The sequence below is a fragment of the Gouania willdenowi genome, chromosome 14 (assembly GCF_900634775.1).
Source record: "Gouania willdenowi chromosome 14, fGouWil2.1, whole genome shotgun sequence".
Taxonomy (NCBI): Eukaryota; Metazoa; Chordata; class Actinopteri; order Blenniiformes; family Gobiesocidae; genus Gouania; species Gouania willdenowi.
The window spans coordinates 32,953,137-32,981,016 of NC_041057.1; the positions used below are offsets into that span (position 1 = coordinate 32,953,137).

Sequence of the window (27,880 nt, forward strand, 5' to 3'; positions counted from 1 at the left end):
TTCATTGTGGAGATGTTCTTTAGGTGGTAGAAGATGTTTTTGTGATAGATTTGATCTGATGCTGAATGTCAGATCTGAGTCAATCAGAACACCAAGGTTTGGGACTTGGTCTTCTCAAGGTCCTCTCTGACAGCAGTCCTCTTTTCCTTGTTACCAAAGACAATCACCTCCATCTTGTCATTAATTAGTTGAAGGAAATTTTCAATAATTCAGCAGTTTACATTTTGTAAGCAGTCACATGTGTAAAGTTGTAGTTGTGCATAGCCTCGGGGTGATGGACTTGGGGTGGAACTTTTCATGAATGGGGGAAACGTGTGGTCATCCATTATGCCCAACCTATCAGGGAAGGTTGAATCCCCTTCTGGATACTCTTTGTGGTTTGGGTGGCAGTTATTCAGGCTGGGTGGTGAAGTTTGGCGTAGAGATTGACTAATGCAAGTAGCAAAATTTGATTGTAATAGCCAAGTTTGAACCTGTAGAGGGCAGTCCGACTTACATTTTTACAAGAGGCCAAATTGAAATACTTTGACTGAAATGTCAATAGTTGGACAAGGATCTATCAACAGAACTACTTCTTACCCAAAGACATTTGTTTTCAGCAGGAAAAACATGGATTTGTGTTTAATTACTCTTTAAACTGTTGAGTTCAAAAGATTAAAGAAAAGGTAAAGTCCAGAGACTTCCAAACCAGGCCAAATTATGTGGCGGTCTGAAAACAGGCAGAGACACAAAACAGATCTTAGATCAGCATTTCTAGTCCTCCAGTATACATACACAGGAATGTGGGTTCAGTAAAACCACCACTCCCACAGGAGCTGTAATTGGATACCAGCTCTGGTACAAACACAAGTCATTAGATGTGTGTGTGTGTGTGCGTGTGTGTGTGTGTGTGTGTGTGTGTGTGTGTGTGTGTGTGTGTGTGTGTGTGTGTGTGTGTGTGTGTGTGTGTGTGTGTGTGTGTGTGTGTGTGTGTGTGTGTGTGTGTGTGTGTCTGTCTCTGTCCATCTGAAAGTATCCATCCCTGGAGTTCCTGAAGTTGAAGATTTGGTTTAATGGTCCAGATTCTCACAAACATGATAACTGATGTTCAAGTTGGTGGAGGTTTTCAACAATAGCTGTGAAAGCCACTCACAGGAAGTTGATCCAATAAACTAAGGACAGCCCAGTGTTTACACCCACTCAGCAGACATGTGAAGTCAGCAGCTGCAGTCGTTCACTATCAACTCGTGCTTGTGGAAAAGGAAAGGGAGCTCAGCAGTAAGGCTACAATTATTTATTGTGTGTCTCTCACAGTGTGTTCTCCTGCTGACTCTGTTTAACCCTGTTCTCTCCCTGCACTGTTGAATCTGGTGTGGTCTTAGGTCTGCTGGTAACTGGTTCTCCTGCTAATGCTCAGATATACACTGACAGTGAGTGAGGACAACTGTGTGTGTGTGTGTGTGCGTGTGCGTGTGTGTGTGTGTGTGTGTGCGTGCGTGCGTGCGTGCGTGTGTGCGTGTGCATGTGCGTGTATGTTTATCCAAACCCCCGCCACCAGCAGACCACTGCAATCACATGATCACACAACAGACCAGTGTCTGTGTAATTCTCATTTCTGAAGTAAAAAATGTCTTGAGCATAAATAGATCACCTTCAGGAATGCTTTTTCTGTCCCTCACAGGATTCTAAGACCTCCTCACTGGAGATGGGAGCCAAAGATGAGTTCATTAACTCCTCCTCGATTTCTCCAGCCCGACCAAGATGTCTCTTTAACAGCATCAAGGTGAATCTCAGGTTTCATTTAAAAAAAAAAACTTTAAAAGGAAAGAAACTAGTTCAGTTTTTCTTTTATTTCTTTGAAGGTTAAGACTTATTTGAGGAAAGATATGAAAAGGGAGGGCAGCGTAAAACGTCTGTGAGGGGGGAATACAATGGAAAAGGAGTTAAGGAGGACAATAAAAAGGACAAGAGTGAAAACGTTTTGTTCGTACTGTTTGTAAAATGTTTTACTACTGCTGAAATCTGCTGTGCCAGTGTAATAACGTGTGTAGAGAGACTATTGGGCAAAATCATCTCCCTCCTCAGACACTATGAAGATATGGAATCAAACACCCCCTGCCACCGGGACAGGGCCAAGGGTATCCAGACAAGGAGCTGAGGTCCCCACCTAAGGGTGCTGACCAGTGACTGGCCTGGGAACAGCAAAGGCTGGGTCCCAGGCCTAGAGGGACCAGGGCCATTGGAGGCCTTGGGGGCAATCAGCCGAGGAATGACTGCAGTGCCACACCAAGCCGATTCGCGGCACAAACAAGATAAGGAGGCTCACAGCAACCCTACCGAGGCCAACCAGACATACACCTAATCCCCCACCACAGCCCCAGAGTGTGGGTAGCACAGCGTCCCACACCGAAGACCAGTGCATCTCCCCTTTACTACCTGAGTCTTGTTCACACTACCACACCGACATGTATCACACACAGCACTGAGAAAGCAAAGCTGTAGGACGCAGCGCCGCTGGACAATGCCTAAGATGGGACCCTCCCCCCACCCTCACAGCCACATTAAACAGGAGCACAGGAGCACAGACCAGGCCACTCAGCAAACTCATGCTGGACCAGCCAGGTCAACCAATCCAGCTCACTGTTCCCCCAGAAATCCCTAACAGTGGATCTCCTGGCCAAGTCACCCCAAAACCTACCTCAGCTGCCAATCCATAGGCCACCCGCCAGCCCGCATTACTGCTCAACAACTTAAAGAACGATACGCAAGATCCGCCACCCCCAGGTATCTGAGTGCTGGACATACCCATCAATCAATCTGGTGTTAACAAAATAACCCACCAGGTGGTCCCACACACTAGAACAATGAGTCCAACTCCTCTGAAAACTGCACCATCCCACGGGCCACGCAAACTCACACCAGCCACAGCGTTGACACAAATGCTGCCCCACAATGCCCACCCTCCATGACAGCAAGACGGGCTGCCCCAAGATATCCCACTGTAGCATCCACCCCGTAGCCAACCAGAAAACAAGGCCAGCACCTAAAGATGAAAAACCTCACCATACAACGCAAGACCAGTACAGCACAGATATAAGCCCCCAGGCACACCCCTCAGCACCACTCCAGAGGCCCATCACCCAAATGGACCAAAACTCTGCATGGTTACCCTCCTGACCAGGGAGAGGCCAGGCAACCACGTGACAGGCTAATCTTGATGTAGACCAACCCACCACCCTGTTATGGTTATACGTACCCAAATGTAAAGTGATTGTTTGAGGAGCAAATCGATACTAAGTCAAAAGTAGACCTGAGTAGGTCAGTGAATCATAATTGACATGCAGCTTTGAAGATGAGTGCTGCCATGAATGATTATTTTGACACTAAAAACACTCACTCCACGTTTTCCTTTTTTTCATATTCCCTTCAAACATTATCATTTTAATGCGTTTTTACCCCCAGGATGGGTAATGTGGTGCAAAGGAACTCCATTATAGTAACTAGCCCAGTATATTTATATTAGCTTAGCACATAGCAGTACTGGCTGAGCAGGTCCAAGAGTAAAGGGGCAGATTATGTTATCAGTTGAACTTAATGGTGAAAATGTTCTCAGAAAATAAAATAAAATGAAATAGTGACAAAAACAACAAATGATCAGTTGTGTCTTTGTTTTAATGCAAGAGGACTTGTAGTGTACCTTTTGGTTAATTGATAATCTTGTTTTGATCTCTGTTCTCACTCATGTCAATTTGTCTATGAGTGATTAAACTCCCTCCTGTTTCCACTCAGGTGTTCTTCATTTCCTGACGAGCCTCCCTCACTCCTTAGCTGAGTGTTTGAACACAGAATGTGCTCGAGTGCTGAGGTGTTGTTTCCCTGTTTAATCTTTGTGTTGTACTTTGTAATTATGAGTTAACCATTAAATTGAATTGTTTTATGAGCATTACTCCTTCCTTCTCTCTGTGTGTATCTGGGTCCTCCTTCACATTATGAGACAGACTGATCTTTGGTCACACAGCCCTCAACAAAGGACACATTAGTCTCATCTGTTTAAGTTGCTATAGAGAAAAAGCCAAAGAGAAATCAGCTCTAGGATTAAATGTTCCCTCTTCTTTCCTCACTTCCTGTTACCTTCTTCTTTTTACAGTTTTTCGTGTTGTGCCACAGTTTGCTGCAGCTAGCACAGCTCCTGGTGTCAGGCTGCATGAAGAGCTCCATCTCTACCATTGAACGTCGCTATGGCCTCTCCAGTCAGAGGTCGGGGATGCTGGTCTCTTTCAATGAGGTCTGATCAGCACATCTTTCTTCTGGCACAGTGTAAAATAAATAGATAAATAAATAAATGTGGCTATTTTAACTCCACAATCTCGATACAATCACTCTAAAAAAAAATCTGAACCAGAAAAAAATGGTTAAAATATACCTAAAGTATAGCTAGCACTGCATCAGCTAGGTAACCAAAGATTATTGAGGAAGATTAGTATTTCTAAATTGGGTTGTGTTTTTATTACAATTCACATTAGTGAAGCTTTTCGTGCATCCTTTGTGCTTTTGATAGTAAATAAATTGAGTTTCAACTGGTATTATTTATTTCAAAAGAACATTTTTTTCAGTTTAACTTTCTGATGTTAAACTGATGATTAATAATAACATAAGGAGTGATGCTTCTTTTATTTATCTGTACATGTGCAGAGTAACACTATGTGAAAGCAATACAGTTGAATACTTTTTGGTATTACCATAATCTCCAATTTACAGTACACCATTCTGTTCTTTTAACACAAAGAAGTTGTAGCTTTTGTTAAACATTCTGCTAGTGTTGTACTCGAGACTGTGTTGTAAATGTCACCCTCTATACTATCCACTAGAAACTCAATGAGTATATACTGTCTACAATATACTATAAGTATGATTATGATGATGAGCGTTCCCACTGAAGTATACTTTCAAGTTTCCCAAGATGCATTTGGAACCTACAAGGACAAAAACCTGAATCACACTGAGGCTAACTATATCTGTTGATTCTCCACCTTTACTTTGAAAGTTCTAAAAACATTTGAAATGAGAAAGTGACCAAGTAGAATATCAACATGCGCTCATTTGATCCATAAAACTCACGCATACACACTTCATTCACATAATTCTGAGATTTTCGTAGACCCTCCATTATGCTACTGACAAAACTTGCGGTTAACTTCAAAACAAGAGCCCTATTTACAAGAGAGACAATGGAAGACATTAAGAGATACTTTTATTTTGAAAAGGGGATGTTTGATTTTTAGCTTGAAGACCATTATACATTACTCTCGCAATGCATCATGGGACCATTGAGTATGACTTAAAAAATGTCCCCAAATATTATATATCCGGGTATTTCTCATACTTAATCTCTTCATACTATCTATGTAAATACATACTCATTTTGACATCAAACTTAGTATGAGTTGTACGTTAGTATAACATTTACAACATGACCCAAGACTTGCTCGACACAAGAATGCACTGTGTCCAAGACAAAACTAAGAGTCGAGACTGGGACAAGATCACGACCAAGATTGCAAAAATGTGGTGTCGAGACTGGTCTGGAGTGCTACAATACTACATTCTACTCATGTTATTGTCAAAATTAGGTATTACTGTATATCAAAGAAAACCAGCAGAAATTCATATGCAGCATTAGAGAAAAAGAATATATTTGAGCCATTTTCTTGTGGAGTAATTTTTGGTTAAATATAGAAATGTTGGTACAATTCACTCTTTTTGAAGTTGCTGCAGAATTGGAGTAGTTGTGAACTGAAAACATTGTCAGTAATTCACCCTGTGTATGCGTGCATGTGTCCAGGTGGGGAACACTGTCCTCATCGTCTTTGTGAGTTTCTTTGGGAGCCGCGTCCATCGGCCGCGGTTCATCGGGGGTGGGGCTCTTCTCGCCTGTCTGGCCTCGCTGATGATAGCGGCGCCACATTTTCTCAGTGAGGCGTACGACTACACTGGTCGCAGATGTAAGATAACACCCTCGGTCTAATGTGATCTCTACATTAATCCTGGTCAACATACTGCTCTCTAATCTTTCCAATAAGTTTTAGCGTAACCTTTAAAGTTAAATATTAATTTGTCCATAAAAAATATTCTTAAACAACAACTTGATATTTAACACCAGTATTCACAATTAAATGTGTGTTCTAGTATTGAATGTTCTTTTTAATCAGCCTGTAGGATGCTGAGAAGGTTAAGACCTGAGCTGAAGATATTTACTAAAGAACTCAACAATGGGGTGGGACAATATACAAAGTTCATGAGACGAAATGATATACAATACTGGGCTCACAATAAAAATAAATAAATACATATTTGACTAATGACTACTTAAATATACTTTGGCATGACCTTTTCAACTCAACTGAATATAAATATACAATAATATAAATAAGAGACTGTAATTCATGCCAGTCTAAAACCAAAACCAAATCTTATCATGACCATCTTATCTTATTACTGTTAACCAATAAAATACGCCTTTAGAACTGTTATATAAAAGCAATATCACAGTCAAGGTCATGGTGTTGTGTGAAATATCAGCACTTGTTTGAATATCTACGGCCGAATCACATGAGTGCTGATATTTCAGTGTAACAGCACAACCTCTCGTGTGATATTGCAAATAACCAGTAACAGACTACCAGCTTGTGGTGTTAGTAAACCATGTCATAGGGAATCACAACAAGATCCTTTCTTTCTCAGCAGAATCTTTTTTTTACTCAAATCAAAAATCAACAAAACCACATTGTTTGCTAAATCTGATAATGACTTGATTCATTTTAATTATGAAATTATGACTGAAATTTAGTGGAATCTGACTTTGGATCTATCATATTGTGACATTGTTGAGCTTAAACCTCAACTTTGACCTGTGCCTCTTGTTCCCAGCATTCTCCAGTGATAACAGCTCAGGCCTCTGCCAATCAGGGAGCTCCTTTGCCTCTCTGTCCTCCAATCGGACGTGCACCAAACAGCACAGCGTTGGTCATCAGATGGTCTACCCCCTGCTGGTCCTGGGTCAGCTGCTGCTGGGCATTGCCGCCGTGCCCATCCAGCCCTTTGGCATCTCATACATTGATGACTTTGCCAGCAGAAAGAACTCGCCACTCTACCTGGGTAAGAGGCGGAGTCTAGTGTTGGAGCTTCCATGTAGAGGTCAATTCAGAAGTCTCTACTAGATTGGTGCAGGAGTGAATTCACAATCATCTTATTCCCCATTAAAGCCATGGTTGGATCCCTATGCAGACCATTCTGTTGAGTTGCATATTTATTGTTTTTCAGCGCAACAATTCACCATAAATTAGAAGATCGTTAGGCAGGGAGATTAGAAGATATAACACGTGGTTCCTCTAGTTAAGATGTAGTGTTGGTACTTATAGATTCAGATGTGGCCTCCTGCTTCATCTTGATGAAGATATCATGATGAAACAACCACGCGTTTCTCCTCTCATCCAATAGGCATCCTCCTGGCCATGACCTCCATTGGCCCAGCCCTCGGTTTTATCACCACCTCCTTTGTGCTGAGATACTTCGTGGACTTCAACAGATTGCCTGCCGGTGAGTGACACTCATGCTGATGGACGTTTACTTATTAATGCACTCTTTGGCCTTTCTGAATGCTGAAGTGCCTCCTCATCTGGTGTTGGGGGGGGGTTCTGGGAGGTTGAGGGAGATATATGGCAGGTAATGGTGAAGCAGAAACCCTGGGTTGTTCTCAGAGATCTTAACCCACAAGTAAGAATTGCTTTATTAATCCCAGGGGGAAATAGCTTATGAGTGGACCCACACATACCATACTTCAGAATATGTGAGCTACAGCAACACCTCATGTCTGCGGTGTGTACAAGCCAAGACCTAAAAATAACTCCTCGTTGGTCTGGCCAGCCCCTCTCAGTGTCATGAAAGTCCTGGTCCGACTTGCCCATAAATCCATCTGCACTGGCTTCTTAAATCGTGTGATCCAACTTCCTGAAATCAGAACCTAACTCTCTGCCCTGTTCTTAATCTTACCACATTTGAGTGCGCCTAGGGCAGGGGTTGGCAACCTATGGCTCCAGAGCCACTAGCCTCGCCCCTGTCCCTCCCCTGCGACTCAGTGACCAATCACTGTGCACCTCTGAACATCAAGTATGTCATCAGGCACCTTTGTTGTCTTTCAACCAAAATGATGCTTGTTTACTGAGAAATCTCAGTACCAAAAAAGGAGACATCTTTGTCACATATCAATGACGTCCAGTAAGAGTTTTCATCTAAGATCATTTCATACAGTATATGTTCTTTGGCGAAGAGAAGAGAGAGCACAGGAGACTTCCATCATCTTATAAAACATCCTCAAAAGGGTAGAAAGAAACTAAGCCATCATGGCTAATGTCCTGTCATTAAGGCTAAACGGATAAACGTCAATGGAATGGTCTCTGAATAATGGTATTTATGGAGACCTCGCTGATGGAAGGGGACCTGGACAGAGAGATTATAATTAGGTCTGGTAACCCTTTCAACCAATAAAGGTTCACTGATATTAATCTTAAATTATTAAATGATGACATTGAAAAGTTTCTTAGGTCTGTAGAGGGTGTACTCCTCTGGCTCCATGAGAGAGGTGAAGAAGTTTGTCCTCAAAACTGATGAATGGATGAGGACTTGAACCAAGGACCACAGTGTGATGGTCAGACTATCTGCAGAACAAAGAAAATGTTGTCTTTATGCAAACAACATCCGAGTAGTTTTTTGTAAATTAATTGCAAAAAATTGAAAATGTTTGAGCTGCTTTTAAATATGAATCCAAGTATTATTATTATATTAACACTTTGGGCCCACTGCTGGATTCAGTGTGTGTGTGTGTGTGTGTGTGTGTGTGCGTGTGTGTGCGTCACATAGCCACTATTCACTCAAGTCAGCAACTCAAAAACAACTCCTTGAGTTGCAGGTCGCAGCATGGTGTGACCCAGCCCAGACGTGTTTGAACAGATCTGGTTAGGATTGCACTTTACTCATTGTGCCATGGACTGTTAGGACTTTAGATTTGTTTTTCTGTCACTCATAAATCTCTTTAGTCACTGGGTTCGTTTTTGTTCCCATGTGATTGCTCAAGCAGTTTGCTGCCTGTTGGATCAACCCTGATTCTCTCTCTTCAATTATTCACAATAAAGAATAAGATTAATGACGCCAGAATTCTTATTTCTTAGCATTTTCTGAGCAGGGGAAACCTCTTCATGTTTCCCAACCTGACACCTGAAAATGACATAATCGAGATGGAATTATAAACAGGCGCTGCATGGACTGTCAAGAGGCTATTTTTCTTTGATTGATTGATTGATTATTCTGAGTTTGTTGTACATTACATATACACATTACTCTTTTCAAACTAACATACTTTCATATATACATTAACTCGAAAAGGAGTGGGAGGAAGTAAACTTATAAATTCCCACCCCTGTAATCGTCATAATTCATATATCAGTGGTTGTTTTCTTTCACAAAACAATTAACATAACAGATCAACAGTTTACATGCAAGAAACATACATATGTATACACATAAATATACAAAAAGAAATGTTACTAACAATGGTAAGTACTTTAGATCACAATCTATTGTCAAGCTCATATGTAAGTTTTTTTTAATGTATTTATTTATTTTTTAGTAGATATTAATATCATTCTTATACTAAGAACACCTCCTACACCACCTCCTTTCTTTGATTTAAATTTTAACAGATTGTGTACATCTATTGACCCAAGCATGAAAGTATAGAATATAATTATGTTTTTATATCATACTCCCTAAGCATTACATTATTAGTTAATTCTGTGTGTCCAGTCTTTGTTTTTTGTCTTGGTAGCTTCAACTAATTCACTAAAATGATCCGCACAATAAAGGACGGCTTTCTTGTGCTCAGATATTGTTGTGTATTTAGTTTTTGGTTTTACACATTGCCTGTTCAAGTGAGATGTGCGTCATTTCATTATTATAACAAATTGGTTTGTGATTTATTTTAATTTGAGTAAAACAAAAATCAGATTCAAAGGTTTTAGTGAATTGTTTTAGCTGTCAGATTAAAGAAAATTAAATGCCGTTATATATACCGGTATATACACTGTTCTCTGTGCCTCAGAATGTAGCTGCATGGTCACTTGTTAGGCTTTTCTATGTTTTCTATAAATCTGTTTAAAACCAGACTCAAACCTGATCTGATCAATGGCCAGTAACTCCAGTGGAAATCCTAGAGAAACAGTTGTCTATGATTTAGTTAGAGAATGATACTTTGGCCCTGGTAGAACACCGATGATGGATTCATGGATAATGCGGCTCATGTTTCCGTCATCTTGTTTCCAGACCAGATCCAGCTGGAATCCTCAGACCTACGTTGGGTCGGCGCCTGGTGGCTCGGCTTCCTCTTGACCTCTGCCCTCCTCTTCCTCACTGCACTGCCATACTTCTTCTTCCCACGGAACATGGACAAAGAGGTAACGCTGAGTGACATACATACTCCTGCTCCAGGAGTGTTGCTATGTGCTAAGCTAACCAAAATATGTGTGAATAGTATGGAGTTTCCTCACAGGATGTGTTCAAAATATCACACTAATGTGCGGTACCATAAACTACAAACCCAATGAGTATATACTGTCTACTATATACTATAAGTATGATTAGGATGATGAGCGTTCCCACTGAAGAATACTGTCAAGTTTCCCAAGATGCATTTGGAACCTACAAGGACAAAAATCTGAAGCACAGGCTAAATATCTCTGTTGATTCTCCACCTTTGAAAGTTCTTCATGTGCTCATTTGATCTATAAAACTCGAGGAAACACATTTCATTTACACATTTCGGAGATTCCATATTGTCCGCAACTGTGCTACTGACAAAACTTCCAGTTAACTTCAAAATAAGAGCCCTATTTATAAAAGCGTTAAAAAATTAATGGAAGACAAGAAGAGATGCTTTTATTTTGAAATGGGGATGTTTGACTTTTAACTTGAAGCCGGTCCCAGGACCATTTTACATTCTGCTCGCAATGCATCATGGGACGTTGAGTATGACTAGTGTGCCCACCATGCATACTTAAAAAAAGTCCCTGTATAGTATACATCCTGGTATTTATCCCATACTCAATCTTTTCATACTATAAATGTGAATGCATTACATACTCATTTTGACATCAGACTTAGTATGAGAAGTACATTGGTATGACATTTACAACACAGCCACAGACTTGTTGGAGCTCAACGTCAGGTTTCCATAAGCCTAAGTAGGGGGTTCATCTTCCGATCACGACAATGGGGTCCAAGTGTCCTAGGTTTCAACAATTCACAGCCTCCGGGCTGATAAACAGCACTCTGGGTGTGCATTGCCATGAATTTGACAATATGATAGGTTCACGATTTGCATGTCACGTTTCAATATATACCGATACTGAACAATACGAGTAACATCGCGATATAAGTAAAAAAAAATGGCATGAAATACAATTTATTTCATTTTTTTTAACTTGCGAGAACAAGTAAATGGTAACTGACTGTAATTCAAGTACAAATATCCAAAAAGTGGGATGTTTATCAAACTGTGAAAATTATATCTATCAAAAAAAGTTGAACTTTTGCTTCTACATCACATTCTGATTCTGTTCAGTTCTTAAATTATAAAAAAAAAAAAAAAAAAAAAAAAAAAGTAACCACCTATAAAAGTGCCCAGTATGTTTTATGAAAATAAGTGAGGTAGTTTAACAAGGTCTAATGGTGCGTTCACTGACACCTAGTGACCGGGAGTTTACATGCTATGCATACATTAGCGCAAATGTTTGTTTTTTTTGTTTTTTTCATTAAACATTATTAAAACTATTGATTTGGACATTTTTTGGATCAATACTATAATCGCACTGTGAAATATTGCGATATATAACTGAATCAATTTTGTCTTACACCCTTAAACAGAACACAACAATGCAAAAACATTATAATTCTAAAATAGATATTGTTATCTTGTTTGGGAGAACCTTTTGTTGATGTCCTGGACTTTAAAATATACGACAGAGACAGGAAGTGACATTACTGTCTGACAGCAGCCTGTCTTCTCTCTTGAATTGGTGGTTTTAGATCAACCCACACAAAAAAGTTTTGTTGTTCTCTGGTTGTTTAGGTCGATGACGGAGCCCTCCAGGATGCTGACAGTAAACAGCAGCAGACGGACCCTTTCAGGGAACTGACCCTTCCTCAGTTCCTCAAAAGTGAGACTTTCCTAATCTACTTCCTGTCTGAGGTTGAGGGGACTGTAGGCCATTAAAGCTGCACTGGGGTCAAAGTCTCCTAATTTGGCCATTAGAGCATTTAATTCAGCCCGTGATGCAATTTAGCTTTGAGTGAAAGCATATTATTTCACTGTGTTAATAAACTTGAAGTTCAGTTAATTGAATATTTTAGGAAACTTTAAGGCCCCAATTTACAAAGATCCCAAATAACGAGCGCTACATTTATTGCACATGCTAATAGATCTATTAACGTTAAAGTGAGAGATTTGTGCTCACAAGCTGGTGAGTGAATGCAGTGTGGCTGAGGAGATGCACCACACACACAATGTGAGATGTTGGAGGGGTTTGTGGAAAAGGAGAACAGACATATTGATGAATTACAGCATAATGCAACTTGGAGATATTTCACATCATTTTATTTAATTAGAGTTTAGGGTTTACGTTCCTGAAATAGATATAGGTCTATGATAAATGTGTTATTTTCATTATTAAAATATTAAATGATTGTTTTTTGTGCTTTTTGCGACGTACCTGGGTAGTGTGGACAGTCTGTACAGTTGTAAGCAGCATCGTCCTATATGGTCCACCCCAGGGCTTGAACCCAGGACCTTCTGGCTGTGAAGCGGACATTCTAATCACTACAACATAACCTACACATTAAAGTGGTACAGAGGCACAAAACCACTATTGAACAGTTTTTAACTTTATGATTAATGGAACTTTTCAAGATCTAGAACATATTTTACAGCTGCAAACATTTCTATTATTGTATCCTCTTTTACTTAGTAAAGAACACAAATTATGAATGGTTACTTTTCTTGATTAATTGGATGTAATAGTTGGTCAAGCAGACAAACTATTACAACTATTACAAACTGAATGCCCTGATGGATATGGCTCCTGTTCAGTCTGTGGTCTTCCTGCTCTGTGCCTCAGGCTTCCCTCGGGTCGCCCTGCGGACACTGAAGAACCCTGTCTACCTGCTGGTGGTCCTAGCCCAGGTGAACCTGGCAGCGCTCCTGTCGGGCCTTGCCACCTTCATGGCCAAGTTTATCGAGAAGCAGTTCAGTATGACGGTGGCCCTTTCCACCATGATGATTGGTGAGTGGACGAACCGCCACTTTGTACCTGAAGTAGATTGAATATTCAGTTTTCTCTTTCACATACTTTAGACCAGTGGTTCTCAACCTTTTCAGCCCGGGACCCCCAAAATAAGGGTTCCAGAAAGCGGGGACCCCCACTATACCTGAAGGTGGTTGAACACAGACATGAACATTGAAGAACAGTCATGTGGAGACAGGACCATCTATAAGGGGGAATAAAGGGGAGAGATTTTTGGGGTCCATCCATAAAGTCAGCAAAATGATGGTCTATTGTTCTATGAATCTGTGATAACCACATTTATTTATTCATCTGAATAATATCCACTGTTATACAGGAAGTACTAGTAGTATATAGGCATAGTAAAGTTGTAAGTCATTGATTTAATCAGAAATAAAATGGGTTAAAAGTGACTAAAAATGATGGAAAAGGTGGTGAAACCACAGAAATTGGTTAAAAGTTGCAAATTACAGTGGCTAAAAATGGACAGAAAAAGTGATAAAAATAAATAGATAAAAAGTGTCAATATTGGAACAATTGCCAGTAGTAGGAGCGATTAGTTTAAACTGGCAAATAATGTGAATGACAAATTGTGAATGTGGTTAAATTGAATGAAATATGGTGAAAAGAGGTTAAAAGTGACGGGTCAACATGTGCAATTAGGTGGGAAAGTGGTGGAAAAGGTTTATAAGTGCTGAAAATGTCTTGAAAGTGGGGAAAATGTGCAAAAAAAGGCATAGAAATTTGATGAAGAAGTGGCAGAAATGGGAGTAATGTAGCAAAAATGCATTAAAATGAGCAAAAATATGGCCAGAAAAAAGAGGCAAGTTTGGGACAATATTCTTAGCTTCTTGAAGGCATCTGGCGACCCCCTGCCTGGGTCTCACGACCCCAAGATTAGGAACCCCTGCTTTAGACTATATGGGTTCTTAACTGGTCTAGTTTCAGGACTGTCCCTCAAACAGACACAATTTAAGTAAAAACGACTTAATTTATTAAGATGATAACCAGATGAAAACGTGTAGGGTACCATTATGATCCATACTATAAGTATACTTATGCGTAAAATATTCTAATTCATAAAATTGTGCTGAGCTCTCCTGCACGTACATTTCCATTTATAAATCACAATCAACGCCAAAGGTTCTACAGGTGAATTCCCTTCATATTTTACCCTTGATGCACCCACATTCTATAAATGGTCAATGCAAAGGTTCATGAATGCTTTTTGCATCTAAATGAGCCTGCTGACCAATGGGATTTTACGCTACACATCATGCAAAAAAAATACAAAAAAGGAATTTCAGAACTAAGTAGAGGTGCTTGGAGTGATGAGAGGCCAGAAAAACTAAAGTATTTATTAGGTGGTCTCAGCAGCAGCATCATTAATGAATGAAAGCTAAGTGCCACAAACTGAAATGTGGCAGCGGTGAAGAAAAAGTGTTCTGATCTGAAAGTGAATGTAGAAGAGTAGAAGGAACCTGCACGAGTGTAGGCACAATAAAGCTCCACATCCGTGGTGTGAGGGTTGGTTTAAGAGGAAAGGAGCCAATACTTACACCTTAAAGGTAAAACAGAGTAATTATACATCAGGCTTTGCAAGTTAGAATCTTACGGTAATTTCTAACCAAGATCAGTCGTCCTCGCCTGCAGTCGAACACTGCTCAGGATAAATGATTCATGTGTTGATGCCACTATGCATCAAATCTGTAATTGTATGCATATTTTTGCCGTTTACGTACATATTCCTTTTCACTCTGAGCCTATGGACATTTATGGACCTAATGACTCACTAAATGAAAACAGCTACTATAGGAACAAACACCACACATAATAAAAGAAAGAACGTGTCTATTCGTACGGTTGCCTTATGGACAGCCGCCGGTGCTATTGGTATGTTTACTGAAGTACACATACGTAGCACTTTAGGTTTACGGTTAGGTTTAGTCTTAGGCACGTGACCTAAATTGGCCAATGAGGGGCGCTGCGTACGGATAGAATGTCGGTATATTGATATGGCAACCGTACGGATAGCCCCTGCCTAAAAGTATAACTTAATTGTTCAGACAAAATGCTACAGATATACTGTAGCAAACTATGGTAAGTAGTTTTTATTAAGTTGAAACTAGTGTAACCAATGGGAAAGCAGGGGTTCCCTTTTTGTGAATTTAATATGACTGCATTAGTCTGGCAAGAATATGAACAGAGACTAAAGTGGGAGCAAAATATGATACTTTATTTATCTTCAACAACTATAATAAAAATACTTATTTTATTTCATTATATGGTTTAAAAGCTTGACATACAAAAACATAATAAACTTCCAACACCAACAACACTTTACCAAACAATGTCAAGTTTAGGAAATGAAAATATTAACAAACTTAAGGTTAGTAAATCAACCAAAAATAACCCAAACATTAGAAAAAGATCAACCAAACCAAACTAATAAACTAAACCTCACTTCATTCAGTTAAAGTGCATGGTGCTACGTTTATTGAACATGATTGAGAGCTTATTGAACAACAGCGTCCAACTGTATAAAAACATCAGTTATCCTCCTGAACATCTACACTCAATGGAGAATAAGCAAGACAAAAGCTACCTTCCATTCTTGGAAACCCGGTTCCCTCAGGGCGCCTCACGAGAGCAGCATTTCCCCCTCAATGCAAACTCCATCGATAGTCTAACCCAGTGACAGGGCAACAACATGTTAAAGAGTACATTAATACCGAAAGTTTGAAGAGAATAGTTCTCACATTTAGCCCCTGACAGTGAGCCTAGGAGCCCCGAACACGCAGACGCTACAGCGTGCACACCTGCTTATAATCCTGCTAATCAGAGGGTGCGGTTAAGAAAGCGTCCGGAAGACGGGGATGATGCTTTCACGGAATATATGACGGTGGGAAACTACCACACTTTAACCGCCTGGTTATACAAGGATACAACAATATTTCTTGTACCTTTCTGTGATTAATTGAATCTGTTTGTCCTGGTTACATTCTGACTGAAAACCACTGGATCATTGCTCTGTTTCTACAGGAGGAATTGGGATCCCGTTGGCGGTTTTGGGAACCGTCCTCGGTGGTGCTATCATGCGGCGATTCCAACTGTCGGTCCTTGGTGCCAGTAAATTATGCACAGGCGCCATCTTGCTCTGCATGTTTTCTGCCATGCCTCTGCTTTTCATTGGCTGCTCCACCCAACCAGTGGCCGGTGTTTTCCCAAACAGGTATGTCGAGCTCAGATGTTCACGTGAAAACTTTAAGCAAAGTATTTATTTTCCTATAATGAGTTGAGACAATGCTCTGTAGACGACTGGTATTTCACTACTAGTAGAATAGTTAAGGCCGCATAGTTTTACTCATTATGTGTGGAGTTCTATTTAAAGACCAACATTATCAATAATACACAATTTGCCACGAAAGTATCCAACTTTAAATGTTTCATGTTGTCAATGTTTGAGAATATTTTTTCCAACTGTATTTGGAAATATATTCATTTAAATAAATGACTTTAAAGGTAGTCATTTACCAGTAGGCCTGTACTGAGTGGAAATGCTAAAATCAGTACTAATATAGATTAAGTTATGGAGTGTATGTGTACCACAGAGATCAGTGCTAAACCTGGTTAAGTTGATTAAAGTGAGTAAACATGAATTAATAAAAGTGAAAGGAAAGAACTACATTAGCATGTTATAGCTGTGGAGTTTAAAGGGTGTGTAAATGGAGGTCAGATTATCATATATTAAAGAGTAATAACAAAATGAGTGATTGTGGAAAATTAATAAATGAAAGCATTAAAACATGGGGTTTTATAATGTTTATTTCAAGCTAAAAATGATAATCATAATAATGATGATGGAAATGATCTTGATTAGAACATGAACTGAACAGTGACATTTACAAAATGAGATTCTTAAAAATGTGTTATCACTTCTTCATTCCATCATTATGCTATATAAGGGGGGACTTGAGCCAAAAAAATTTGAGAAACACTGATCTATGCTATGCTAACTAGCTACTTAATGTTCACTGTAGCTCTCTATTCACAACTCGTAGAATTTACAGGTGCCAACCTTTATAGGAGGGGCGGAGCCAACAGTGCTTGTTTGTGACACACAATAGTTCAAGGACGTCACAGAATCTCTTCTTCTTATTCTTTTTTTAATTTTTTTTTACGATGCTCCAGGAAGGCTTAATGCTGCCTCCCACAGTCCGTTGTTTACTTCGCTATCACATTTAATCTCTTGAATAGAGACCGGTGGAGAGTAGGAACTTAGCTACGGCTCTCTGTCAATGGATCTCGAGTTGCTAGATTTGGAAAAAATAGACACAACAGAGAATTTTCCTAACCCCAAAACCATGAGCTTGCTTAACATGCGCTCCCGTTCTGAAGGATACTCTTTGCAGAATAAAAGCACATGTTTTACTGTTTCTGGTTGTCCACATTGACAAAGTCCACTTGGATGTTTAGTAATAACGTTTAGACAATCAGCTAGCTCACAATGCCCCAGCCTGAGTCTTATGATGGTTACTTGTTCTATACAGAGCCTATTATTCTTGATTGAGGGCTGACTACTAAAATAATGTCTTCCTCTCGTCTCCTCTTCCCATTCACGTTGCCATGTTTTGTTTTAAAAATGCTGAAGCACTCTAGGTTACCTAGCGGGATCTTGGTGTCAATTGGAGGTTAAAGGAAAGCCTCTTAAACAAATGTATCAGTCATTTTGTTTCCTAAGATGTCACTTGTGCTCAGGGATCCAAATAAAACTTACTTTTAACCCAGCTAGTTCTAGATGGAGACAGGGAACGACTTCTAACACTAGGTCAGAACGGGTGCTTTTAAGAATGTTTTAGTTCTTGCCTGCAGTGCAGCAGCTGAATCAGAGTAGAGAATTGTTTCACTCAGCCTTTTCTCCTCTATCCACCCCATGGCCAACCAAAGAGCAAGAATCTCTACCAGTCACAGAGTATCATTCTCAGTCAATAGCAAAAATCAGGTGTAATAGCCGGGTTTCAACCCATACAGGGCAGTCACTCTGACAGTATACAACAAATTACTTAAATACTTTGATGAAAATGTTGAGAGTTGTAGTAGTATCAATCAACAGCACTACTTCATACCCAGTGATGGGAACGTTACTTTAAAAAAGTAATTAGTTATAGTTACTCATGACTTGTTCCAAAAAGTAACTGAGTTAGTAACTGAATTACTCTATAATAAAAGTAACTCATTACTAAGGAAAGTAACTATTTGCATTACTGTAAAAAAAAAAAAAAGTTGCTGTATGTCAAAGAATTCAGATTTTTTAGATGCGTGTCGTGAGGTGCATCATTAAATTAGAGTTGCTTACAACGGATGTCGACATAGTCTTCACTCCTGGATATAATGAACACTTCACATGTACGTTCTTGCCTTTGACCATAATTAATATAAAGTAGTGTTTGTATCGCCACCTTAAAAATGACAACTTTTCATCGAACTGCTCCACGCTCACCATCTCTGCTGATTCATCAAATCTGCAGTGTGTGTGTGTGTGTGTGTGTGCTCACACGTGTCAAAACACTGGCTCTGATTGGCTACCATGAAACATGACGCCGCCTTAGCAAATCATAATCTCTCACCTTGTTTTTAACCCACCTCTTCACTAGAGCTGAGTAAGAAGCCGGGGATACTTTCGGATAACGGTTTATTCAATCAATGCATGTGACGCACCGCATTTAACATTCAGTAACGATAAAGGCGTTGTAACGGCGTAAAAATTGCCGTTATTTTAAACGCCGCTATTCTAAACACCCAAATAACCTACATATGTATTCAGCAGAAGTTTTGGGGTTTAGTTACTGTTTAAGTATACCATAGCATAAGTATACCATAACTCTTCTGTGATTGGTACCATTTAATGCCCCCCATCTGGAGGGGCTGGGCTAGCTGTGCAAACCTTTGGAGGGTCTAGGTACAGACTAGTAGTGACACTGATCCAAGCTAAATTCAGAACTAGTCAAAAAATACAAATCCATAAAGAAGAGGACTTTAGTCTGTCTAAAAATGTCAGTGGCCTAAAATGCATTGCACTCTAGATTACATTAAGTTCATTCTCCATCCTTTTGATATTTTTTGTCAAATGGTATGAACTGTTCCAGGGCAAACAAAGCAAATTATGTGAGAAAACAAACTTAAATGCTGTTAAAGTGAACCAAACAAGGCATTCTTAGGCTACATTCAGCCTTAATGCTCAATTCTGATTTTTTTGCTCAGATTTGATTTTGTTTGTCCATTCACATTACCGTTTAAAATGTGACCTGTATCAAACTCCAGTGTGAACGGTTTGCGGCTTCCAACTGACCCGCATCCGCATTGTCGTGATTGTGCCGTGGAGCCAGAGAATGAATGAGCAGGAGAAAGAAAAAGAGAGCAATATATTTAATTTTTGGCTTTTTGTGGTGCCGTTTTGCTTTTAAACACAGACCATTTATGTAATGAACCTTCAAGCTTTGACCCAAACCCGACAGAGCAAAACCGAAACCAACAGGTCGACAGACATTAGGTATTTATATCCGAACCCGACAGTTAAAACCTTATTTTTTCCTCAAACAAATGACATATTTATGCTTGTTTTAGTGGTAAGCATTGATTTTATGAACAGACAACTGTTAATGTCAACAGAAGAGATCAGCGCACGGGAAAACCAGCGCACATCACACACACAGGTGCACAGTGCGCCATGAGACAGTGGCTCTATTTACAAAATTCACGTATCAAATATAAGGATAATCCATGTTCTTGTGCAGAACAATGATAGATTCATCAGTGGATGCATAAAGCCTGGCTCTCTCTGGTTCATGGTGAGCAGAAGACAGCGCACAACCTGCAGCTGCAGAGCACCAATCACTCCTACAGGTGTTGCTATAAATTGACGTTTACGTGTGAAATGCGAATTAAATCCACCTTGACCGTTCACACAGCAGTTGCATGGCAAATGATTGGATACGTATCAGATTTAAGACTACATATCCATTTGAAAAAATCAGATTTTGGTGGTCGACCTGCCATAAAAAGATCAGAGACAGGTTGCATAGGGGCAAAAAAATTGGATTTGAGCATTAAGTCTTGCAGTGTGAACATAGCCTTAGTTCAGATCAAGAAAATACTGGAACTGACTGTAGGACTTGTTCCAGCTGTTACCTGGTCACTAGTTCACCTGGTGAAGCTCAATGGAAATGTTGGGAGTTTTCCTGAGGAGGTTCTCAGCTCTGAGGTTCCCTTTGATTGGACCTTTTTCTGACCTTTGTTCTGTCTCCAGCTCTGACTCGCCCTGTAGCTCTGAGTGTCTCTGTCCGTCGGAGGCATTTAACCCTGTGTGCGGGGCAGACGGCGTGGAGTTTACGTCACCGTGCAGCGCCGGATGTTCGTCCATGGAAACTGATGCTAAGAACAATCCAACCGTGAGGAATTTTCACATTAATATTATTATCTCAGCCCTGAGATGATGATAAATCAGGTTCAGATTGTACATTTAATTTGGTTTTTAGATGGATTTAGTCTTGATTTGGCCTTCATGAGACTTAACATTGAGAAACAATTGTATCCTAGACTGCAGAGCACTGATATATCCTACCCAAGTAGAAGTACTGTCACTTGATTGAAATTGTACTCAAGCACAAGTACAAGTAGGTCATACATAAAATACACAAGTACAAGTAAAAAGTAGCTCAATGAAATAGTACTCAAAGTAAAAGTTACTAGTTACTTTAACCCCATCCCCCCGCCCCCTTTAACCCCCCACGTTTATTTTTGGTAATAAATCTTGCCGCGTTTCCCTTGAATACAGTAAACATCTCATGTAGAAACCTCTAAAGGAAGAGACAAAATCTTAATTTATTTTCCATGAAGGCATCTGTATAAAATAAAATTTATCAAAATGAACAATTTAAAAAAAAAAAAAAAAGAAAATACTGTAACTAACAAATTCAATTTAAAATAAATTACATTTCCAGGCTTTAAGTTTTGCTACATTTATGAACTCTAACAGTAAGAAAATAATCAGCATTCAATACTGTTTTGGTGCGGTGCATTAGGTTTAATCTGATTGGTCGGCTATGATGTGATGCATTTGATTGTTGTCTGGTCATTTTATTTTTGTAATCTCAAAATGTCCGTTGATCATTTTGAAACAAAAAACAATCATTTTCTCGGTAAAGGTTGGGTGTAGACATGTAACAAATTACTTTACTTCTTTTAAAATGTACTTTAGTACAAGTACAATTACTGGTTTAGAAATATACTCATGAAAGCTTTTGGAATTAAGTTTTGTGCTCTTTGGACAACAGTTATTTCAACAGTCTTCCTGTGATTGCGTAGTGTAGCCTATTGGACCATTTAACCAAACCTTACCAAACCTTTGCTGTTTTCAGTTAATATGGCTGATTAGATTGTGATCCATATTTTCCACAATATTCTAATTGTCTGAAATACTGGGTTTATTTATATTTATATATAAAGTTTCCTGTAATAGTTGCATCTGTAATATGTTACATTTGAACTCCTTTGAATCTGAAGTTGAGCTGTTTTTACAAAGTTTAGGAGTTTGTACTGTTGTCTGTATGACTGATGGCTTCTTCTTCTTCTGTTTCCTCAGAACTACACTGACTGTCGGTGCGTAGGGGGTGGTCTCAGGTTTGCTCTTCCTGGGACCTGCGGCAGTGAATGTTCTCACCTTCTTCGCCCGTTCATGGTTCTGTTGGGTCTGACCAGCTTCATCGCCTCCTTTTCCCAAACGCCTTCATACATGATGATCCTCAGGTACCAAAAATATGACTGGCAGAAATAAACAGCGTTGACGTCATCTAGAAAGCATTTCATGAGAGTTAGTCAAGTTCTATCTACCGACTTTACCTTTCTGATACTTGTTCTGATGCTGGTTCATTTTTGTTTTTTATGCAGGACGGTGCCAACAGAGGACAAGTCTTTTTCTGTGGGAGTTCAGTACATGCTGTTCAGAGTTCTCGGTGAGTCCAGGACTCTAAAAGAATGTGGACTCAGGGTTTTCTTTGAGTCACGTGTGTCAAACTCAAGGCCCAGGGACCAAGTTTAGAGCAGGGGTTCTCAACAGGTCCCACCCTGGGACCCACATTTTACCACTATCATTAAATTGCGACCCACTTTTAAGAATTCAACAAAACCAAATTTAGTTTTTCAAAAATAGCTGTTGAAAACACACATATATAATCTTTTTTAAAACATAAATCTATTTATTTTCCTGTGCAACATGCATTTCAAATCCAACAGGAGAGACATTACAGTAAGTATTTATGTATTTTTAGGCTGGGCTACCGGACACAAAACGCCACTCACTTTTTAGTTCTTCTTCTTGTTGTTGTGTACACTAGTTAAAATCACTACTCCTCTGTTATTCGTCAACGGATTGGGCTGAAATTTGGTAGCTATAATCTATGGATGTGTACGCATCAACGTCGTATGATGTATCTTTTCAAAGGCATTTCAACGTAGATTATGATTTTACGTCACACAATTTAATTTATTTTACTTGGTGGAACCGAGTCATTTGCCTGAATTCTCAAAAACGTGGTATGTGCTATTCGGCGCGGAGACGTTCCACGGGCCCGGCCGTAGTTCATCCGAACTTGTTTACCAGCTGTCCGCGACCCACCCAGTATACAAGTCCTGACCCACCAGTTGAGAATCGCTGCTTTAGAACATTTAATTTGGCCAGTGGGAGAAAGTACAAATGAAAAAGTAATACACAAGTACACCAAATACACAAATTAAATTGAACTCTACCATATTTGAAGGGCTTACAGTTTTTGCCTGCTTATATCACATGATGGCAGTCATTGTAAATATCAAATTATTGAAAGAACCTCACTTGCTTCAAAATCAATTGCAATTTCCCCCAAATTATTCGCATAAAGAATTCCTTAAAATAATTTTAAAAATGTTCACATTTTTCGTCATTTTGTTAAAATTTGAGTCTGTCAGAGATTTTTCTTCTGATTGAAGTAAGTGAGTTTCTTGAAAGAAAACAATGTCTGCATTTAATCTTGATACATAATCAAATATCTTGATCTTTTTTGCCTGCGAGCGAATGCCACGCACATTCCAAGATGTTGCTGTAAACTGAGACATGGAAAGGAGTGTGGTTTAGTCCTTACGAATGTGAGCAAAACCAAGAGTCTGAGAGCATTTGTGCACAGCTGTGTCATGATAGACTTCAATGCAAGAAAGAAAGAGAAGAAATGCTTATCATGCGATACCACCACAGGGTAAGGGGCTGGGTTGAGAAGGTTAGTGAGAAGCACAAACATACAACAACAACCACCAGTACCAAAAGAATAAAACACGCAACGGGTAATTATATAAAGTGTAGGAAGGGGGGGGTATTGAGTGGATGTGAAAGAAAAAAAAAGGTTAGGGGTTGGAGAAGAAAGAGGTGACATGGGGGTAGAGAGTGTCATGTGAAACTGTAGGAGCCTATACGTGTTTACCAACATCTGAGCGAGCATACACACACACACACATACACACACACTTAGTATATATACACATATCCATGATTTTATTTTATTTATCTTTTGAATTATTTCAATTATTTTAGATATATATATATATATACACATACATACATATTTAATTATTATTGTTGATATTTAATTTTTAATTTTTTTTTTTTAATTTTAACATACATATATAGATATACATACACATAGAATACATATATACACACACACACACACACACACATACACATTTTACCTTTTAAATAGTGCTATTTTAATATGTTTTATTTTATTTTTCTTAGTAGAGCCAGGGGGTGATGTTAGAATCCCTAAATAGTTGGCCATCAATGTAAAGCTTGTCTACGACCAGTTTGGAATTACGGCCTCTCTGTCGGTTTTCTTTGAAGATAGGATATAAGGTTTTTCGGCGTTCATTTATTTCTCGAGGGAATTGATCATTCATGCCGAATTGCGCACCTTTAAGTTCCCTACCTTTACTTTTAACCTGGATTTTCTGTTGAAAGTGTTCAAATTTGGCAATGATAGGGCGTGGGTGGTTACCTCTGCGTGGACCGAGACGATGGACTCGGTGAAAGGTGATGTTTTTCACGGTTTCTGCTGGGATTTTAAGCGCAGACGACATGAAGTTTTTCAGCAGAGCCTCTGGGTCATCGTTGGGGGTTTCTGGAATACCTGAGAATATTACGTTGTCTCGTATATTGCGAGATTGGATATCCAGGACTGTCTCTTTAAGAAGCTTGTTTTCATTTTTCAGCTCTTTTACCTCCGTGGTCACCGCAGATAAAGCCAAATGGATGTCTTGATTGACTTTCTGTAAGTCCTGAATTTGTTGGTATGCAAATTCCAGGCTGGTTTTCATTTCCTGAAAATCTTGGTGCAGCAAGTCGACCACATCCAGCCTCTTATTGATGGATTTTAGGACCTCGGTGTGGGATTCTGCCTCCAGATCTGACGTGTCTGTTGATTTTGATTCGTTTTTTCGGCGTTTAGCAGACTTACCTGATGTGCTCGCGGCTTTCGGTCCGGATTCCATTACGTACTCGGCGTAATATCGGTCGATGAAGTCTTCGAGGTCCTCCACTCTGGCTGGTGAGAGGGCGCGTGGTCGGCTCTCGTTTGTGGCGTGGATTTAACGGTAAGAAGTGTTAATATGTGCAAAGTATGCTAGTCAAGGCAGCGAGCCGCCATGTTGAATTTTCACAGACTGTCACGTGACTCTCAGAACATCTCGCGTGACTTACCGTCCTATATACTGCCCACTTAAAGCTGCAGTATGTATGTGATTTTGGCTTCATTTGGTCAAAAATTCACAATCACCTTTGAGCAAATTGTAATTCAAAGTGTTAGGAAATGGGACCTCTGCATCTACTCTGGGCTCTATATATGAGGTTTATAAATGAATGAGTGTGACACAACCTTTCAGCCAATCAGAGATCTTTTTACAAATAGAGTGCTTAAAGAGTATTACTATTGGTTCCCCGACTAAAGTTGATGATGTAGTAAAAGTTTAATGGCGGACGTTCCAGCTGGAGAAGTCTCCAATAACACAAGAGAAGACCGAGATTTGTCACTAAAAAAGTTGCTAAGAGCTCCACAGATGTGCATGTTCATGAGGATACCAGTAAGGGATGATAGATTTCAAAACAGGGAGGGGGAAGTCTCACTATTCTAAATACTGCAGCTTTAAGATCAAACTGGTTGGTATTTGGACCTGGTCTTAGATGAGTTTGACACCCTTGTTAAGTCATTGTACTGTGCGTGATTGTGTGTATTTGTGTCTAACCCCTGCTGTTAATGAATGTTTTGCAGCGTTCCTACCAGGTCCTGTCCTTTATGGCAGCGTCATTGACTCCACCTGCATACTGTGGGGCCAAAAATGTGGCAGACAGACTTCCTGTCTCTACTACAACCTGGACCGCTTCAGACAGAGGTGACCTGGGAGACCTACAGTATACCCGGCTGAGGCTGTTTTACGTCTCTGTGTCCTAATGGTGACCTCTCATGTCTCCATGGAGCTTTTCCTGCCTGCTTCACTTTATAACTCCACAGGGACTTACCTTCTTTGTTCTGACATCATGTTTCCATGGTGACCTCTCCGACCTTTACTAACGTAGTATTTATCTACACAGTGACATCTGTGCTCTGTTCTGTTTTTAACCTTTTCCTGACTATTCTGCTCAAACTGCTGATAATACACTTGAACCGTCTGATTTTTACCTCCGCCAAGGAACTCATTTTCACCTTGTGTTTGTTTTTTTTAAACAAGATTATGTCAAACTGTTGATAGACCGAAATCATTGTGTAAAAATACGTAAGCAATTCAGTTGTAGATATCTCAGCCCTTACAAATACATACGTCCAAACTGAATAAAAAATTATCAGAAACTCAAGGGAATTTAGAAATTGGATATTGTCTGTAACCTCCATTACTTTACATTGAATTTACAAGGTAGAATAATGTTAAAATTGCTTGTTTTCCCGCCTAAAATTTGCAACACACTTGAGATCCAACTGGTCTGTATTTGGGCCCTGATCTAAAATATGTTTGACACCCACGGAAGATTGAGGGGATGCAGATCAAAATGCTGATTCTGGATCGATCAGTTTGAAAAATCGAACAAATCCCAAGATCTCAAATAATATTTGGTGAAATTTGAAAAATTAATATCCCGGTTTGTAATTGTTTGATCTTTATGAAATGTGACTCAGTTATGCCGGGTTGGTTCCTCAATAATCTCACCAAATTTCATCTGGATTGGATTGGGGGTGTCCATAGATTTGGACCTACTGTATTGTTGGGGATAAAAGTTTCTTCTAAGCCATCAAAATGTGAATGATCATGGTTCTGTGATCAAGATCAAAATCTGCTCTTGTTCCTAATATTTCTAAACGCTGGTCTTGTATGTCTCCACATCAGCCTGTGGAGACAAGTATTAACTCCATCAGTGTGAAGTTCTAGGTGAAGTTCTGAGAATAAAGTTATTGGTACCATCTGTAAAACGTGCCTATACTCATGTGCCTCCTCTGTGTGCTGCAGGTTTCTGGGTCTGCAGGTGGTCTTTGTGTGTGGGGGGCTGCTCTGCTTCCTGCTGACAGTCGTAGTCCTGCTTAGGAGAACTCAGAGTCACACACTGCAACCAGCAGCCAGCAAAGAAGATTGTGAGCTGAAAAGAAAACAGGATGTGAAGGAGGATTCTTCAGTTAGTAAAAAACAACTCCTGGAAGGCCAAATCTGACCAGGCACAAATCACCAAGTACTTTGTTGTCCATCGTACATCAACCAGAACAATTCTAGTTTTCTACAGCGACTGAGCCCAACTTTGTTCTCCAGATTTCTCTGAAGACTGTTGTGAACTTTTATGCACTTGAGTTCTCTAAAAGTATACGGTCACAGCCCACTGCTCTCTCTCCGCTGTACGGCGGGTCTGTGACTCTTCACCCCCGGCGTGACTGTTGTTTTATACTTTGTTTACGAGTTTCCTATGTTTATATTGAATAATAAAGTGCATGTTTTGAAACCGTACTTTAATGTTTGTGTCCAACTAAACACACATGGTTTGGTACAGTAGGTAAGTAATAATCCATAAATAAATTACATTTTAAGATACTTAAAAGACATAAAACACATTTTTCTGTGACCGGAAGATAAACAAGGGCTTTTTAATGCTCATTTGTAACAACACACAGCCACTACCCCCTAGCAACTCTTTTTGCAGCCTGAAGGAACACATCCAGAATGTTTAAGAGGTTTGAGTCTATCAGTGGTGTTAATGATAATACTCAAGTACAGTTTCTAACTAGTAAATTAAACTAAATCAAACAAAGGCAGGAGAACTACAGTAAACCTGTTTTTATGCCAATTTTTGCAACTTCGACTTTGTCGCATTTAGAAGTCATAACAAACTAAAGCTAAACATCATGTTGAATTGTATACGCTACCAGATTACATACAAAGTCAATGGAAGCCTCTGT

The 27,880-nt window shown here is 39.6% G+C and overlaps 1 protein-coding gene across 2 annotated transcripts; it reads left to right on the forward strand.

The window, feature by feature from the left end:
* Window positions 1-1,006: 1,006 nt before the first annotated feature.
* slco2b1 (solute carrier organic anion transporter family, member 2B1) lies at window positions 1,007-27,431 on the forward strand. 2 transcript variants are annotated; one of them, XM_028467038.1, is made up of 16 exons: window positions 1,007-1,257; window positions 1,362-1,409; window positions 1,661-1,762; window positions 4,127-4,264; window positions 5,822-5,981; window positions 6,907-7,134; window positions 7,477-7,575; window positions 10,354-10,484; window positions 12,158-12,245; window positions 13,203-13,367; window positions 16,410-16,599; window positions 20,674-20,815; window positions 22,009-22,172; window positions 22,314-22,378; window positions 25,718-25,838; window positions 26,946-27,431. In XM_028467038.1, the coding sequence occupies exons 2-16, from the start codon at window positions 1,389-1,391 to the stop codon at window positions 27,142-27,144; spliced, it is 2,013 nt and encodes a 670-aa protein (XP_028322839.1). In that variant the 5' UTR covers window positions 1,007-1,257; window positions 1,362-1,388; the 3' UTR covers window positions 27,145-27,431. The 2 variants fall into 2 exon arrangements, with proteins under 2 accessions (XP_028322839.1, XP_028322840.1); XM_028467039.1 differs by lacking the exon at window positions 1,362-1,409 and having other exon boundaries at window positions 1,008-1,257.
* The last annotated feature ends 449 nt before the right edge of the window (window positions 27,432-27,880 follow it).